The sequence below is a fragment of the Impatiens glandulifera genome, chromosome 2 (genome assembly GCF_907164915.1).
Source record: "Impatiens glandulifera chromosome 2, dImpGla2.1, whole genome shotgun sequence".
In the NCBI taxonomy this organism is placed as follows: Eukaryota; Viridiplantae; Streptophyta; class Magnoliopsida; order Ericales; family Balsaminaceae; genus Impatiens; species Impatiens glandulifera.
In genome coordinates this window covers 58306620-58325992 of record NC_061863.1, presented here as the reverse complement: position 1 = coordinate 58325992, position 19373 = coordinate 58306620, and the positions used below count along the sequence as shown (strand labels likewise).

Sequence of the window (19373 nt, the reverse complement as noted above, 5' to 3'; positions counted from 1 at the left end):
TAGCAGCAGAAATAGCATACGCGACAACCTTGGTCTTAGCTTATCATGTCTGCTTGGTTAATTTGTGCATGATGCTTTGTCCTGTTCTCTCAATATGAAAGTGGCACCCCTTGTTTCCCCATACATACAAGTAAAATAGTCTAGGTTCATGCATATTATATTTTCAGCAATTAGTTAGTATGCATAGATGAGGACAATCAAATGTTTCTAATCGCTTACTTTAAAGTGGGTTAGAGTGAAAACAATTTTGATTGTGTATATGTCTGCTTTGAAATTGAAATGAAGTACCACTCTCATTATGGAATGGTTTTGGAAATATATAGTTTGATAGGATGGATAAAATTTGGATGACCAAGTAGTGTAATGTCATAACATGATAATCTCGGCACATACATCATTGAACATAGAATGACAGATTAACAATTAATTAAGCATTGTCATTTCCTCACTCAGTTTGTGTCCTTTATGAGAAAATTTAGCTTGACACATTATTATGAGTTCAATTTATTATAGACAGGAGGACAATAAATTAATTGTATGACAAATAAATGTTTAGTGTTACTGCTGTTCTACGAGAAGTAGCAGGCAGGTGATCCATTGTTTCCATTATGGTATTTCTTACTAGAACAATTTAATTTCTATAAAATTGTAATAAATAATGTTCATAAAATAAGTAAATAATTTCAGTATGAGATATAAAGAAAGATCATACAAAACAGTCTTTTATTATTTATTCACCCTTATTTCCAAACTCCATAGGAAGACTTGCTCATTACATCCTCTCCTTTACTTACCTCTTACCGTATTATTAAAAATAAAAAGCTCTACTCTTACTAGCATTTATTTATTTTTCAAACTATCTTTATCATTACACAATCGACCAACGTGAGCCCTTCTCCCTCTTTGTGGAAGACTGAGGGAAAATCCTCACTTCCTGCCTATTGTACTTTAGTTTATGTGCCTCGGCTCTCGACACGCGGAAAGCACTCATCACCACTTCCTCTGGCATTGCCTGCATCACCGAAGTCTTCCCAGCCAGCGGGCTTGACACTGCCCTATCATTTGTCTTGAACGATACCCACTCTAATCCTTCACTTCCCGCCTGTTTGACCTCTGCGTAGTTTTGGGGGACGACCAATAGCTGCCCTTGACGAACTTCGCCATTGAAGACGGCCCGGTTGGAGTGACCCACCACTTGGATTTGGCCGGACCCACGCAATATGTAGATTATGTTGTGGGCGTTAAGGGTCCAGTGTGGCGCAGCCATTGCATTCTGCATATTTTTTTAAGAGGAGATCGAAACAGTTAGAAAATGTTGTCAGTTTGAGTCTCTGTATCCATATTTGTAGGCTTACCTCGTAGAGGACTCCTCTCTCAGCGCTCAATTGGATTTGTTTCAAAATTGGGAGATTATGACTGTTGACAGTGCTGATGCGACCACCCTGAGCGGTGTACACATCTGCCCTCTCTGGATTATCGAGATTTTCTCTGATCCTCATTGTGCAAACAGTTTCCTCGAAACCGTTGTTTCTTGGGCTCCGTTCTCTTCTTTCGTCTTCGTACTTGGATGGTCTTTGCATTTCAAATTCCTTCCCTACTTTGACGATGAATCCTCTGTTATCATCTTGTCCCTGTAGTCTTGCCGCTGTCTCCAAATCAACTTTGAAGGATTCCGCCAAGACCTCAGTCTCAAATCCCTGAAAAAGGTTGCCTGAAAACATCTCCTCTTGTTGGCTCCCATATTTCGTCTGTTGCTTTTCAGACTCTTGTGGGCTACCGGCAAGGAAGAATCTCTGCAATAATTAATATGACTGTTAATAATTTAATGTTCTCTTAAAATTCCAAAGAAATAATTAATATGACTGTTAATAATTTAATGTTCTCTTAAAATTCCAAAGAGAACATTATATATATGGCTGTGTTAGTTACTCTGAGATTTTGATCGAGCTGGTTGTCAGCATTGCTGGTATCGTGGACTACCATGAGTTCAAGTTCTTCGTTACCGTCATTATGGACCCAATGAGCTACACCAGCTTGGAAGGCAACGATGTCCCCTTTCCTGCAAGGGTGGATCTTTTGGTGTTGGTCTCTGAACCTTTCAGAGCCAAATCGTTCACCAGATTCAGTCTGTTCACTTGATTGAAAGGTCTCTGCGCAGCCAGGATTTATGATGCCAACAATTCCCCTACCTATTCCATAATACAAGTTTTTTCAACCATAAAGTAAAATTCAATAAATAGAGGGGATGTGCAATTAACTAGTATTACAACATACATACCTCTAACAACATAGGCTAGCAAAGGGGCATTGTTGAAAGAAGGCAAGAGGAGGCCTCCTTGCTGGATGAGGTGGCGGGAGGCGGCCACACCGGCACACTGAATCTGGTCAGAGGTCTGATCCCAAACGTCGGTGTAACCAGCTTCATGCTGGATGCGCCTGGCAGACTCAAGAGGGTTGAGGCTTTGGATGCGACAATACTGCGCCTGCTGCTGCTCTTGTTGGGGCAGCTGAGGCCTTTGCCGAAAAGCAGAGCCTCCGGTGGTAAGAACAAGGAAGCAGATTATGGTAATTGCGAGCACAAGAGAGTTAGCCATGGCTGCTGCTAATTATTAAGGAAATGAAGTGGGATATGAATGAAGAATTAAGTTTGATTGTTTATATAAGGGAGAGAAGTATGATGGATGAATGCCACATCGCTGTTAATTGCATGGCTAGCTGGTTATGGTTTTGGTTTTACTGTTGGCCGGGGATATGATGATATTGAACAAGTATGGATAATTAGTCTAGATTCAGGCTTTGAGAAGCGGCTAAAAGAGGACAATGGAAGCTTATAAAGACACATGCACCCCTATGTGGACAATGGCAGGCATGCATTCAACTGGAATATTTTAGTTTAATTTTAAAATGAAATTTATTTGAAAGCATTTTTTTTTTTAAATTTTAAGAGTAGGAATTTAGTGTCATTAACGGTGTCGAGATTGATGTGGCATTATTTGATCAGATTTAAAATATAATAGAAGAAATAAATTTCATTTTTTAAGTTCATTAATATGTTATCCCATTATTCTTGATACCATTTATACAAAATTTGTGTTTATTATCATTATTCCTTAATATAAATTAACTGTATGCATGTAATTCCAAGTTTAAATCAAGATGTGTCTTATCAAATTAGCAAGAATGCAATTGCATTCCCAATTAATTAATTTCTCATCCAAATATTTTTTAATTTTCCCTTAATTTGTTAACTCATTTCATTGTGCTCAATATTGTTTTTTTGTTTTTTTATACTTATAATAGAGTGATCTTAAATTAGCTTTATTTTAGAATGAAAAGATTTGTGATGGTTTGGTATCTCACTCCTCTTAATAGAGTGATCTTAAATTATAAATTATTTAGATTGACAGTATTTTTAGGAAATTAATTTTTTTTAAATAAATAATTATTTAAAAGATATTAATATATAATGGTAAAACAATTAATAATAAATTAAAATTTTTAAAAAAAAATTATTTAATAAATTGAAAGACATGAATGAGGTTAAATGTTTTTATTTTTTTTTGTTTATGGTATTGAAATAACTAAATCGAACAAAATTCCTGGTCTTTGTTTGGTTATTGAAATATTCAAATCGAAATAAGCTTTGGTCTTGATTTGGTGAGAAAAATTGGTATTTTTTTTATTATAATTTTGAGAAATGGCTAAAAAAGACTCGAAAAGGTAGGAATACAAGAACTGAAATTGAACTTACAACAATTTACTCAAAATCAATACACCATAGTAATGAGGAATCCAAAATTGAACTAAAAAATGCAAACTATATGCAAACTATAAATTAACTCAAACAAAAATATTGGTGAAAAGAAAGAAAGAAATAACCATTTGGTCATCTTTGTGTTATCCACGTAGACATGGTTTTGAGTACGTGTGTGAGAGATGGGAGCAAAAGGTGTCCCAATTTGTAGGCTTTACAGCGCATCAGTCATTTGCTTGCCCCATTCCATTTTATTTATTTTATTTTCAGATTAGAGTGAAATTCATATTTGATTTGAGTTATTTAAATAACTTAAACCAGTTGAAGATGAACACTGCAAACTCATTTCCATAACCCTTCTTCAGCTCCAATCATTCTGTATATCCAAACTCAAAATGAGAATAAACAAAAAAATGATGAGAATAACATCATTTTATCTCTTCAAACAATGCATATTTGTGTTGTTATTATTACTCAAACCAAAAATCTAACTAAATAATAAACCGTCTCTTCAACTTTACAGATATTTTGATTTAGATATTTAATTTTTTATATAATTTATTTTAAAGTTTTCATTTGATCCTTTTAATCTTTAATTTAAATGAATTTTATATTTAGTTTTGTATATAATTTATATATTTAACTTTAACTTTTTATCTTATATATTTTTATTAATATTTTTTACCTATCATAAATTTATAATAATAAATAATATTGATAAAAATAAACTAAAAATAACAAAAATACAATAATTACATTTCTTAAAAATACTTAAATTATCAATATTGTGTTTATTTAATGATATCTAATTTATTTTTTTTATGTGTATATAAATTATTGATCTATAACTAATTTTATCATAATTTTTTTTTTTTAATAAGTGTGAGTTTCAAAAAATATTAAGGTTTAATTTGTAAAATTGATATATATATATATATAGTTATTGAAAAGGTTAAAAGTTTGTATAAAAATGAATATTCATATAATGTTTTTTTGAGTTTGAAAATGAGTTTTTTCGGTTGGAGATGAATAACTGTTTGTTATGACATTTACTGTATTTTGAGTCTAAGAATAGATTTTTTGGTTAGGGATGATCTTAAGCATCATATATTTATTTATTTTTTCTGTAATCACTTTATCCATTAATTAAAATACTAAATTATTATTTTTTATTTTAAATTATTATATATATATATATATTTTTTATTTTTAATTTTTTTACCAAAATAATTTATCACTTTCTCAAAATCTTTATCCATTATTTTTTTTCGCTTTCAAAATTATTCAACTAATATGAATAGAAAATATTTTATTTTAAATGAGTTGTAAGATAAAAAGTAAAAAAAGTACAATGATAATTTAATATTAAGTTGGATATAATTATTGGTTGTACTATTTATTTTTAGGTGCATGGTTGAGTCATCCTAAATTACTTGCATTCAAATTATTGTGTGCTAGTTTGATTTAATTTATTTAAATATTTTTTTACTATGATTATAATATAAAATAATTTATATTATAATAGTGTAATAATATCATTATATTAATTTTTTTAATTAATTTATTATAGTGCCATTATAAATATAATATGTGTAACTCAATAAAATAACATTCAATATAATTTTTTTTTTCTAACATGGTATTAAAGTTTTATTGAGTTTACCTAGTCATAATTTTCTTTTACATCCATCAATGATTAATAATATAGTCATGGTTTGAGAGTTCTAATCATTTATTATTATATTTTTTAATAATATTTTTTTAAATATTTTTGTTTTGTTTTATATTATTTGAGTTTTTTTTTATTTCAACAATACACATATTTTTATTGGTATTAATCCAATTATATGTGTTTCTTTGCTAGTTATTTAGTCGGCACATTGTCATCTCGTTGTTTGATAGATTTCAACCCACGCGAGTAACATCAGAATTTTTTTCAGTTGTTGTTTCACCCAACATTCAATACTCATACAATTTTACATTTTTGCTAGTTTATTTAATCAATAAAATAGTCAATTTATTTTAAATTCTTGAAAACTCATGTTTTTACAACATTATTCGCTTCAACATTTTTTTTATTTTCTCTATATTAATTTCTAAAATTGAAAGGTAGGTTTGATTTTATTGATTTGTGTTAACTTATTTGTTGATATTAATGTAATAAGTTATTTCCCTATTGCAATTTATTTAAACTTATAAACTTTATAGATGAAACCAAAATGAATAATCTATAAGTTACATAGTCCGAATGATATCATCTATTCTCTCTCTGCCGATCGATCCACCGCGTCTCTTTCCCTTTGAAAGTGCATGCAGCCACAAGAATTAATTAATTAATAAAGTTTGTGGATCTCATCCAAACCCTCCGACTTGTTTGATATGTGTTTCTTTGAGAATTTTTTTTTAGGTTTTATTTTTTTTTTCTATTTATAAATTCTTTGTGTTAAATCATGAGTTAATCTAATCGACTGAAAAAAAAAATTAAAAAATTAATTTTCTTTTCTATTTTCACATTTTTTTTCAATGCCTTTTCTAGTTCTCTCTCAATTTTCTTATCACGTCTATAGTAATTTAATAAAATAAAAACTCAAATAATTTTTTTTTATCTAAATCCAAAAGACAAATAATTAATATGGAACAAGCCTTTAAAGCTTGTAATTTGTAAAAGGAATTTTTTGTTTTTATTTTTTAAAACTTTTTTTTTATAAAAAATTAGTTATTGAGATTAAAATATATTTTATTTATTTATTATTAATAAAGAATAATTTCGATATTTTAATCGATAAAAAAATATATAAATGATATTTAAGTTTTGAGGAATGATGCGTGTCATCACTTCACTAACTGGAAAATGAATAAATGGTGAGAAGAAAGAAAAAATTTATTATTTTTCAACGAAGTCATTCTCTTTCCCAATTTCCCTCCCTAATCATTTTTCTTAAATTTTAGACATTAAAATAACCTTAAAAACCCAATTATCAAACAAGGTATTGAAAAAGTCATGTTCCCTTTAATTTGAATGATTAATTGTACGTACGATTTCACTATCCAATTCCAACCCAACTCTCTTTTTGGTCCACTGATATATCATCGTCATCTCATCCCATTCCATCCGGAGGATTAATTAATTAGTTTATATTGTTCTTTTAGGATTAGCTAGCTAGCTTTAAAAATTCATTCTTTTCATCAATACAATTTTATTTTTCATGATTACTACTCAATAATTAGTCGATCTTATCTTATTTGAGTTATTTTATAAGGTTATTTGAAAACAATTTGGTTGCTTTCAAAAACTCAAATACTTTCTATTATCTTATCTTTTGTAAAAGATTATTAATTAATATGTCAGTATGTAATATTATAGATGATAATGACATTTTTCTAAAAATTTTTGTAACATGGATTGATAATTAACTCTATTTAATTATCTCACTATTTATTTAACTACATGCTAAATTACTATAGAAGAACTTCTAAAGTTTAATTACTACTTATCTTTATAGAAGAACTTCAAAAGTTTAGCTACTACTTATCTTTTTTTTTTCATTTTTATATCCTTAAAACATAAAAATATTGTATTGAATTTTAGGTATCGAATTATATTAATTAGGTTTAATATATAAACATTATATTAAGTTTATAAAGTTAAATTTATAAAGGAAATTAATATAATAATAATATTATAATATTGTGATAATATCTAACAAATATATTGTTTCATATTATTTTTTAAGTCAAATTATATTAAGTTATTATTTTAATAAAATAATAAGTCTTTTTTTTTTATATAAAAATCAGTACAAAAGTAAAATAATATTTAACATGTTGAACTATGTTGTTATTATAACTAAGATCGGACAAATTTGGGATCACAGTTATAATTCGATTCAAAGTTTTCAATTTAAATTGTTATGTTTGAGACGATTTTTTTCAATTTGATTATTAGTTGATCGAGGATGGAGCGGTGATGTTATTTGTGTCCCTTATCCTAAACACTAATAAACAAAATTAAATATACAATATCATTAATATATATATATATATATATATATATTATATTTTATAAGAATTTTAATTTATTTTTATAATAATATGAATTTGTAGTATATTATATACACTATATATTATATTAAAAAATTATTTTATAAAATTTTATCGTAATAAAATTTAATTTTTAAAATATTTAGTATATATAGATGATGCGAATAGACATAAATAATAAGTTAATTTTAAAAATTAATTAAATAATTGTATAAATCAATCATTCAATCAAAGGGCTCGTTTGATTTTTTTATTTAAAAATAAAAACTTTTAATTATAATTATGGAATCACTTACTTTATTAAGTAACTTTATTTTATTAAATTTAAATATTAAAAAATGTTTTAATAATTTATTCTAGAATTTTTGTAAATAATTTATTTTTTACTAAACAATTATTTTAAAAAAACTCATAAAAAATAATAATTAAGGGAGCAAAACACATCAACGATGGCCAGCTGGCCTACATGGTTATATTTTTCTCATTTCTTTTGGATTAAGTTATTGAATTAGGTGTCAAAATTATAATGAATCGATTGAAAGAAAGTGACAACAGCATTATCTTCAGTGTCTCATTCCTCCCCCACTTTTCACATTCAGACAAAAGATTAAAGTTATTTCAAACCAGGACTCTATTCAGTTTCAGTTATTCAAACAAATTAAACATTAATTTAAGTTCTTAATCTAACTTAATTTTTCTTTAATTATTTAATTTGATTGTGGGTTATTTGAGTTATTTTAGATTTATCATTGATTTTTTTTTTAATTTAATAATAATTAAACATTATTTTATTCATTTTTCAATTAACACAACCATTTCATTTCAATACATGCATGTTATACACTTATACAATATAAAAGTTTTTAATTTATTATAATTTTTATCGTTTTGATTGTTTAGACGTTATATAGTATTATTTCCAAATTAATTTTGTATATGTAACTCTTATTTAAATTAATGAAAAGTAATTCTTATAAAAACAATGATAAGAGATATGTCTTGAATTTAATTCTGAGTTAAAATGCATTAAGATAATTAAAATGAAAGATGGATTGAGAGTTTGAAATTTTAAAAACTATTACAAATTTAATTATAAAATAAGTTATAATCAATAAATTAACAAATTCTTATACAAAATAAAAAAAAAACTGATATACAAAATGTGTGGCAAATATTATGATAAGATTATAGTAATGTGTTGTCAAAAAATGTTTTTTTTTTGTTACTATTTTCTGAATTGCAAAATAAAGAATGATATATGTTCAAACACATGCCTATTTTTTATTTAAAGGTAATATACGAAGTAAAAGTTATGTATTGTCAATTTATAAAAAAAAGATAAAAATCTTATCATAACTTTTTTAGATTTACCCCAAACCCCAAGTCCGTCGTCGATCCTCCAGCTTGCCGGAATCGGAGTAGAAAACTCGATCGTCTCCTTCCCCGAGCTCTTGGGCCTTTTTCGCTCGTTCTAGCCTTGTTTCTCGGCACTGCGCCACTGCTCATTAGAGTTCTTCCTCCGATTTCGGTGAGATTTTGGTTCGATTTACTTGATTATTTTTGGTTGTTGAGGACTTGTCTGATGGAATGGTGGATTCACAATCTGTATCTTGCAAGTTGCATTATTGCATAGCGAAAGTGCAACATTGTGGTTAATCATAGATTCATAGAATGTTGGTTAATTTATAAATTTTTAATGCAGATTAGCATTTAGAGTTTTATCAAGCATGCCTCCTATAAAAAAACAATTGTTTGAGGCAGAAAAAAGAAAGAAAAAACAAAAGGAAGATGCTTTAATTCAAAGCCAAGTAGGAAGCCTTAATAAGTATTTTACAAGCTAGCGATCAAATAGTAGAGCAAGTGAACCAGAATGACATCGATGATAAGTTGAATGATCGGGAACATGGTGAATTGAATGAACTTCGCAATGAAGACCCAAAATAGTCTGAAAATGAGAATGATGTAAGTATGCCTAAAAGTGACACTACCGAACATATTGCAAGTGAAATGGGAATTGAACCTATTTTCCGAGAAAAACACATCATTCGGAGAAATAGACAATTTGATGATATCAACAGTGAAGAGGTAACTCAATCTCCTAAAGAATCTTTTCGAGTTAATTACTTCTTATTTATAATTGATCAAGCTCTTTCTTCACTTCAAACTCGGTTTGAACAATTTCAAAAGTACGAAGAAACCTTTGGGTTTTTATTTAGTTTGGAGAAGTTGACGTCTATTGATGATGATGGTCTCTTGAGCTCATGTGTCAATCTTCAAAATTCTTTAACACATGATGGGCACTCCGATGTTGATGGGTCATATTTATTTCTAGAACTAAAGTTGTTAAGACATTCATTACCCGGAAAAGCAAAAAGAGCGATTGATGTGCTGAATTATTTGAAAATAATGGATGATTGTTATCCAAATTCATATATCGCATATCTAGTTTTGTTGACTATACCAGTTACTGTTGCATCTGCGGAAAGGAGTTTTTCCAAATTGAAGTTGATTAAAACTTATCTTCGATCAACTATGTCGCAAGAAAGACTAAATGGGTTAGCTATGTTATCTATCGAGAAAAAAATTATTGAGAAAGTTGATTATGCAAACTTGATCAATACTTTCACTTCAAAAAATGTGAGACGAGTAATATTCAAGTGACTATGTACTACTTCGGAACATTAATTTTATATTTTGTTTGGATCTTTTTGTTTTTTTTAGTATTTACTTATGACATAATGTTTTGATGATATTTTATTTCTAGAATTCATGTTACAAATACTATTATATTTAAATCGATAAAAAATATATGTATGAATATTAAGCTTTGAGGCACCAAGTTTTGTGCTCGCCTCAGGCCTCGAAATCTCAGGTCCGACACTAGAAATAGTTATTGAGATAAAACATAATTTTTATCCCAAAACTCAAACATTGATAATCATTAATTTTATCCATGTAAATACTAAAATTATCTTCCAATTAAATTTAATATTAATATATATATATTAAATAAAACAGTCTATCAATCTATTCTCTCTGTAAACCACCATTCTTTCCTAAACCTTACGCCCTTAACTCTAAGAATAAATTAATCTTTAATGTTTTTCCAAGATTTTATCAAATAAAAGTTTTTAAGAGAAAACACGTATAAAATCAAAAAAATCCTTTCCTCAAACAAGCACGTAGGATATGATATCATAGTCATTTTAATAATAAAATTGTTTTATTATTAGTAATTAAACCTATTAAAAACTTAAATAACTTATATTTTATTAAACAATTGTTTTTAAACAAAATCCAAAAAAATCAAAATCAAACAAACTTCAAGACTCCATGAACAATTTCGGGTCACAAGTAAGAGAAATTGTTTATCCACTTATGGTTTGGAGTTTGGACATCACTTATATATTAAATATAAATTTTCAACTTATTTTTAAACTAAAGTTTATTTCTTTGAATAATGTAGCCTAATCTCAACAGCTATAATCACTCCCTTTAATTATTATATTTTAGTGTAGAATCAATATAAATATATTTTAAATAAAATGATAAAACATGAAAGAAAAATAAAATAAAAATCATAAAACATTAAATATATGAAACGAATATAGACATATGGTTCAAATGGTTCAATAAGTTATCGAGTTCGTAATACTCGAGAAAAAAGATTAACTTCTAGATCGATTTCATCGTTTTTTCGGAACGAACTTTACAAAGCGTCATAATATTAATGCATTATGATTATGAATAATACGTATCAGAACGAGTACTATCTTTGAAGGTTTGCCGATATATCTACAATGAGATAGTCCATAAAAAATTAATCGAGATAATAACTCAAATACAAATCAATACTTATTTATAATTTATAATTCAAAATTCATATCATATAAATATTAATAATTTGAATTACAATAAATTGAATCAACCAATAATTGATTTTTTTTTATAAATAATTCAACACAACAATAAAAACATAACATGAAAATAAATTTAAAAAACAAGAAAAAAAATATAAATACAATTAATTGAATCAAAAGTTTTCAAAAGAAACAATAAGGTTTCACACGAATCCACATATTTTTCAGATATGATATTCGACATTGTCATGGTAATGACATTGTAAATAATTTTTAATAACCTACTTTAATTATATAATATTTTCTATTTTTTATACCCAAATAGTTCAAAAGAAAATTATAGGGACATAGATCTATCTGGTAAGTCCCACTCTTTTAGCCATTCTAATTCATTATTCTTAATAGCCATTAACTATATCCAGCATAACTTATTGAATTTCGATCAAATTTTCACAAAAGAACCCTATACACTCAAGGACAGGGCTCGAAATTATTTAAGATGGGTTTAATTTGTTTAGAATAGACTTGAATAAAATGAATAGTTTGATAAACAAATAATGAATTAAAAATAAAAATTATGAGTTCATGTCACTTTAATATCTTTAAAAAAAAAATTAAGGTAGGCTGAAACCAACTCAACCCAAACAATGTAAATCCGTTCCAATTTATTTTTGCAATAATATTTGCAATAATATGACAATATAAATATATATGGAAAGTTGTTTTCATCTCCATAATAATATAACACTCTAATAAAAAAAATTGTAAACATCTTAACTCCCATAATCAGGGTTAGTGTTATTTAATTTTAATATTATTTGTATATATTAATTCACAATCAATTTTTTATTTATTAAAATTGAAATTAAAATTATATTAACTTAATTAATAATAAAACAGTAAAATGAAGCAATTAGTTTAAATCAGAAGCAATTAGTTAACATTCTGTTGGATTGTACGAGTGGTTATCAACAACCAGTGAACAAGAAAAATAAGTAAAAACGGTTTTACAAAAATATATTAAAAAATTAGTTTAATTCATAACCGAATATTCGAATAAATATACTCTCTCTCTATGTCTATAAAACCCTACATTCCGTAACTGTCCCCCCTTGTAAAGAAAAAAGAGACGAAAAGAAAGACATGTGCGAGAGACTCAAAAGCGAATATCAATTGTGCGAAGAGATCGGCCGCGGCCGCTTCGGAGTCGTCTATCGTTGCTTCTCCCCGATCTCCGGCGACTACTTTGCTTCCAAATCCATCGACAAACGCCTTCTCTCCGACCCTACAGACCTCGATTGCATCGAAAAGGAGCCCAAGATCCTTCAACTTCTCTCCGGTAGCCCTAACATCCTACAAATCCACAAAATCTACGAGGACGATACCTTCCTCCACATCGTTACAGACCTCTGCGACGGCGCCGACCTCTTCGACCGCCTTTCTTCTTCGGAAGGCACATTCTCTGAACCGGAGGCGGCGCTGATCTTCGAGCAGTTAATTTCTGCCATCGCACACTGTCATCGTATGGGAGTCGCTCATCGCGATATCAAACCTGACAATGTATTGTTCGATTCTCGTAACAAACTGAAGCTCGCCGATTTCGGATCAGCTGAGTGGTTTGGAATCGGCGAAGAAAGAAAGATGACCGGAATCGTCGGAACTCCGTACTACGTTGCGCCTGAGATACTGTCAGGAAGGGATTACAATGAGAAGGTTGATGTCTGGAGCGCCGGCGTAATCTTGTACATAATGCTCGCCGGAGTCCCTCCGTTCTACGGTGACTCACCGACGGATACTTTCGAGGCGGTTTTACGAGGAAATCTCCGATTTCCGCCACGGATTTTCAGATCCGTGTCGCCCGAAGCCAAGGATCTGTTGAAGAAGATGATCTGTAAGGATGTTTCTAGACGTCTATCATCTGAACAAGTTCTGAGTAAGTTTCTATTTATCCCAAATTTTGAACAGTAATTTCTTCCTAATCCCTGTATAGATTTTCTAATGTGATATTCTTGATGAATACAGGGCATCCATGGGTGATTAACAGAGGACAGAGTCCTTCCCTGGCCGAGATCTAATCGGCTGGCTTCTCCACCACATGTACATATGTACTACCTACGACCCTATTCTAGGTTTCTATGTGTAATATGATCATCATCCATGGCTTATCTAGCTAGCTTATGAGTTCATCTACTTCAATTCTCATCTCTGTTTTTTCCTCCCTTTTGGTAGAGAGATAGTCTTGTTGGTGTAGAGTAACGAAGCTTAAATAGCTATATATATATGTATGTACGAGATGAGATGAGATCTTCTTCTTCTTTCTTCTACTAGTATGAAAGATTATGTATCTTTTATTGGAACTTTTTCTGTTCTGTAAATCGAGAATCTGTTCCAAGTTGGTTTGGAAATAAAATTGAGGTTTTCTATATCATTCTTGTGTATTTCTTATCTTGATTTCTGTTTTAAAGATGGATAGATTAGATGAAAGGCAAGAAATGAGCTTCTTCTTCTTGCATATGATATTTGTGAAGAAATGTTGTATGAAAGTCTTGATATGGACTTTTGGAAAAATGTGAAGAAATTAGTATTAATAAGTTAAAAATGATTTAATTAATGTGAATTTGTTTGAAGTCATAAGTTTAATTGAAACTTGAAGTGAGGATTGAGGGTGTTACGCTTTATCCAAGAAGTCAAATGTGTATTGGAAGACTTAAAAAGTATTCCGTATGGTTGGTTGTTGTAACCGTTGAAAGGCAAGACAACGTTTTCTTTCGAAGATGGGCAACGTTTAGAGTATAAGTAAACGGTCGTATCAAACGCTTTGAATGTGATAAGTGGGGACCACATTTTGTTGCAGTGTTCTATGTGAAAACACTATTCATTGCACCGACGCTGTCCCCCACCCATGTGCTCCTTTCCTAGCTGTTCTCTCACTTTTTCTCTATTTTTTTTTAATATTCATCTCTATGACTCATATATCCGTCTTTAATGTTTAATCAGGTTATATAAATTTTTAATTAAAATATTATTTTATTCTTTCTTGAAAAAAAACAAAAACAAAAAATCAAAATTTCAAAATTACCGACATCAACGTCTTTCAAATAAACTCAATTTAATTAAATAATCCCTTACCAAACAAGCTCGACTTTTGTGATTGATTTTTTTAAAATATTCTCAAATTAATAATTTCAAACTCACGCTACTCAATGCTATTTTATTTAAAAATAATAATAATATATATTAAAAGATTTTACTAAAAAAATTTTATCTACCAATCATGATATTTTAAATAATTTATAAATGGTTTAAAAAACTCATTATCTTATGGTTTGAGAACATGACACACGAATTTGAACACAATTTAGTTAGATATGATTAAGGTTGTGTACACGAGTTAACACGACACAAGCTTGCGGGTTATAATATTTTGAGCGGGTGAAAACACGGTACATATGAAGACGAGTTTTGATACGACACGATTGAAAGTTTGACATAAAGTGTCCGAGTCAAACACAACTGGTTAGACATAATTAAGGATGACAATTTAAAACCGTCCCACGAAAACCGAACCGAATTACCCTGTTTAGGACGGTTTTTCCCCGAAACCAAATTGGGATGGGGCGAAGATGGTATTTGTGTCCCCGTCCCGATTTCATCCCGATTATGCTCCGAACACTATAAAACATAATTAAATATATTGATTCACCAATATATTTATTTATTCGGGTTTTAAAAAAAATCTTTATAATAATATAAAATTTTAATATATATTATATTAAAAAATTGTTTATATAATATTATTTTATAATTTTTTAAAAATATTTTATTAACGATGCCCTGCGGGATTCCCCAAAACTGAACAAAATCAAACGAAGCGGGGATGGTATTAAAAAAATCTCCGAAATAAAAACGGGTCGGAGATGATAAATGAATTCCCCGCTCCGAACTGTCCATTTCTATCCATCCCTAGACATGATGTTCAATACTAGTTGAGATTAGTTAAATAAATTTTATGATTTTGATTTTAATAAGTTAATATATTGCAATAATATTATATTTACAAAAAAAAATATTGTGTTTTGTATAAATATTTTTTATTGTGACAAAAAGACTTCCAAGTATAAAAAGATTGATAATTTACCTACCTTTATAAAATGTCAAAATTATTATTTTATATTATTTTGATAATTTTAATTGTTAATAATAATTATGAAAATAAAATTTTCAAAAAGACTAAATTGCGTGTTACTCAGTTAATATTTAGGTGTGTTTCATACCTCATATAATATATAACTCGATTGAGACAGGTGGCAACTGCCAGCTGTATTTGAATTAAAGTTTGAAATAAAAAAATTGTAACTAAACAAAAACACACGTTTTGGGCCCACTAACTGGAAGCTTGATCATGCTATCAGTGTTCTTATATTTTTTCTAGTCGTTGGTGCACCATGCAAAATCAAACTTCTCTTTTATTATTTATTTATTTATATATATATTCTGATGATGGAAGCATTATAATAGGGATAGAGTCATTTATTTAAAGTTTTAAATAGTAAGTGTTAAATATATATATATATATACAAAAATGAGGCTTAATTTTTTTATATTGTTTTTAAGATTTTAGTAAATAAATAAAAATAAATTTAACATATATATTAGTTAATATCAAAATAAAATAGAAAAAACTATTAGTTTTAAATGAGATGTCGTGAACTAATTTTTTGTTGATGCTCAACTATATATTAATGTGAACATGGATCTTAATTTCAACATTCTTCTAGAATACTCTTTTCATTATTTAATATATATATATATTGAATATAACTTATCACATATATTTGAATATTAGTTATAACCGAACATGAAACACCATAAAAAAAAATATATCATGTGTGGAGACCACTAACCTAGGCATGATTCTCTCAACCTTCTTGAGAAAAGAGAACTCTCTAGATCTCTTTAATATAATAATAATAATTATTATAATAATATATAAAAGTCAAGAGTACTGATGTATGTAAGTACTTTCCACCAATTAAATTAATTAATAAAATACTTTAATCAAAACCCAATACATAATTTCATCAACTCAATGAAATAATTTTATCCTTTAAAAAAGTAAATAATAAAAAAAATTAATATCATCAAGGATGAAATAAAAGATCAAATTTAAGCAAAACAATATTATGATTTACAGTATATATATATATATATATAGTTACTGATATTGGATTAGTTGGATAAGTGTTATTACTATTATTATTATTATTATTATTGTAATACATAATTGAGAAGTGGAGGTATTAGTGATTTATAACTAGCCAATACTTTAATTAGGGAACATTAATCACAGTAATGTTGAAGGCGTGATCCGTTTTGTTAGCATTTGTGTCCACAAATAATATTTTGACACGTGTTAATTAATTTGGTCATTAGTTGCCTTTTTCACCCATTAATCATGTCTCTTTAATTTATTTTTAGGAGAAAGTTAAGTATGTTAAATAAGACTTTTTTTTTTCAACTAACTTAGGGAGTTTTTATTCTTACATTGGCTAATAAATAAATAATAGCAACTTATATTACAGCTTATCAATTCCATAAGGTTGATATAGTAGAAAATGATTTTTATATTCAACATTTATTAATTACATATTTCATTTCAACTTGTTGTTAGTCCAAATTTCATCATAGAATTGGACTAACGCAGCCAGTAGAAAGTTGAATATTTATGGAGTTTTATGCATTAAAAAAATAATAATACTTTTAAAAATGATATATATAGATGTATAATAGAGTAATATAAAAATAATAAAATTAATCTAGTCTAGTTAGTTAATTATTCTTCTTATTATCATAGTGACTATAGTTTATACAAATGTACTGCATTACCCTTAGGCCGACCATGAGAAGAGGGATTTTGTGTGGCACTAGTTTTAACAAAAAAAATAATAATTTAACATTATTTAGAGAATCTAAAATAAACAATAACAAGGCCCTAATATTATGTAATTGAAATTCTTTTTCAAAAGTGAAGATATCTCAAACAACTTGGATGGATATTCTCAAGGATTGTTCTATTAAAATTCTTCTTTCATTACTTGAAAATGGGAAGTGTCTTTTCTATCCTTTAATTTGTCCACTGCAGCAGGTAAAAATATCTTAATTTCCTTCTATGAAAATTTGTTGACTTTGTGTATGGGGCAAGTGGGAATCTCTATGTAACTTCCATATTGAAATCTTGTGTGCAAGCATTTTAAAAACTTTTATTTATTTATTTTTATTATTATACCATCCACACACAAATGTTAAATTAAACCTCTTTTGTATTCAAAACAAAAGAATTAAAAAAAAAAAAGTGATAATGGGTTAATTATCCTCCTACCCCACCGATTATGCATGTAATCCGCAAACACACTTAACCATTTAACTAAACGCAGAACTTGTCACCTGACGGGTTTAAACCTATGACCAGCTTAAGTTGAGAATATTTATCTCTTGTTGGTGCTAAGCTAGAAGAGGGGATAAAATGAGACAACGGATTAAACATGTAGCTCGTAAACACACTTAACAATTTAACCGGACGCAGAACATACAGACGGACGGAAAAAATAAATAAAAATTCCAGTGTAAATGAAAAATTTAATTAGTTAACCTCTTTTTCAAAAGAATTTATCTGTAAGCAACTTGGGTGGATATTCCTTAGGTTTATTCTTTATGCATCAAAATTGTGATGACTATTAATGTTTATTATTCCTAAGTAATGGGGAATCAATGAAAGTTAGGTAATGCTCCTTTTACTTTTGTGACTCCTGTTTAGACAAGGAATATAATACCATTTCCATTAAAATCATTACATTTATCATATAAACAAGCCACAATATTTCGATTTCACTCAAAATACCTTTCCTGATCATAATTTACACACTTTAGCATTTGATTCTTAAAATTATCTTAATTTAAAATCCATTAAAATAACTTACTCCTATAAATACTTTCCTTTCAAACTTATTAAGATAGTTTAAGTAACAAAAAAGAGTTTTATCTAAAAAGATTACAAATTTTGAATTTGATTAATACTAAAATCGTTTTAAATTGAAATGAAGATAATAATTAGGAGCTTCTACTTCTTAAAATAAATAAATAAATCAAATAAATTGATTTAATTGACGAGTCACAATTCACCAATGATAAATTGATGATAGATTATTGTAGGAAATCAGATAAAAAAAATTAAGGCGCAAAAGACCCGCGGTGTGTTAAAAGTAAAAATATTATCGATATATAAAAAATACAGTACTGCATAAATTATCGATTTTTTCTATATACCGAAAAAAATGATAAGGTATGACACCGTTATCAAAACGGTACGAGATTTTCAAAATAATATTTATAATATTTATAAATAATTAAATTTTAATTTTAATTAAAAAAATTAGATCCTATGAACTTTAACCATCATTAACAAATCAATCAATTTTAGTAAATTATTTATTTTTGTAACAAATTTAATGCTATTTTAAAAATATATAGTCTTTAAACTTAATAAATTTATTTATTTCTCTAAACATATTTATGTCATTTTAATTATAAAACTTAATTTTTAAAATTAAAATATAATTAAACTTTAATATTATTCGATTTCAACCATTTAATACTAATACCGTACCGAAATCACGGTATATCGTCGATATTCGATAAATTACTTTATCACATAAAAAAAA

General features: G+C 28.0%; 2 protein-coding genes across 2 annotated transcripts; one reads left to right on the top strand and one right to left on the bottom strand.

Annotated features, from left to right (window-relative positions):
* Positions 1-868: 868 nt before the first annotated feature.
* LOC124925054 (11S globulin seed storage protein Ana o 2.0101-like) lies at positions 869-2594 on the bottom strand. The gene is made up of 4 exons (XM_047465029.1): positions 2279-2594; positions 1930-2189; positions 1356-1793; positions 869-1273 (listed from the first exon to the last, which is right to left on the bottom strand). The coding sequence occupies exons 1-4, from the start codon at positions 2592-2594 to the stop codon at positions 869-871; spliced, it is 1419 nt and encodes a 472-aa protein (XP_047320985.1).
* A 10166-nt stretch (positions 2595-12760) lies between these two features.
* LOC124927889 (phosphoenolpyruvate carboxylase kinase 1-like) lies at positions 12761-14050 on the top strand. The gene is made up of 2 exons (XM_047468385.1): positions 12761-13588; positions 13678-14050. Exons 1-2 carry the CDS (start codon positions 12799-12801, stop codon positions 13728-13730), a joined length of 843 nt encoding a protein of 280 aa, XP_047324341.1. The 5' UTR covers positions 12761-12798; the 3' UTR covers positions 13731-14050.
* The last annotated feature ends 5323 nt before the right edge of the window (positions 14051-19373 follow it).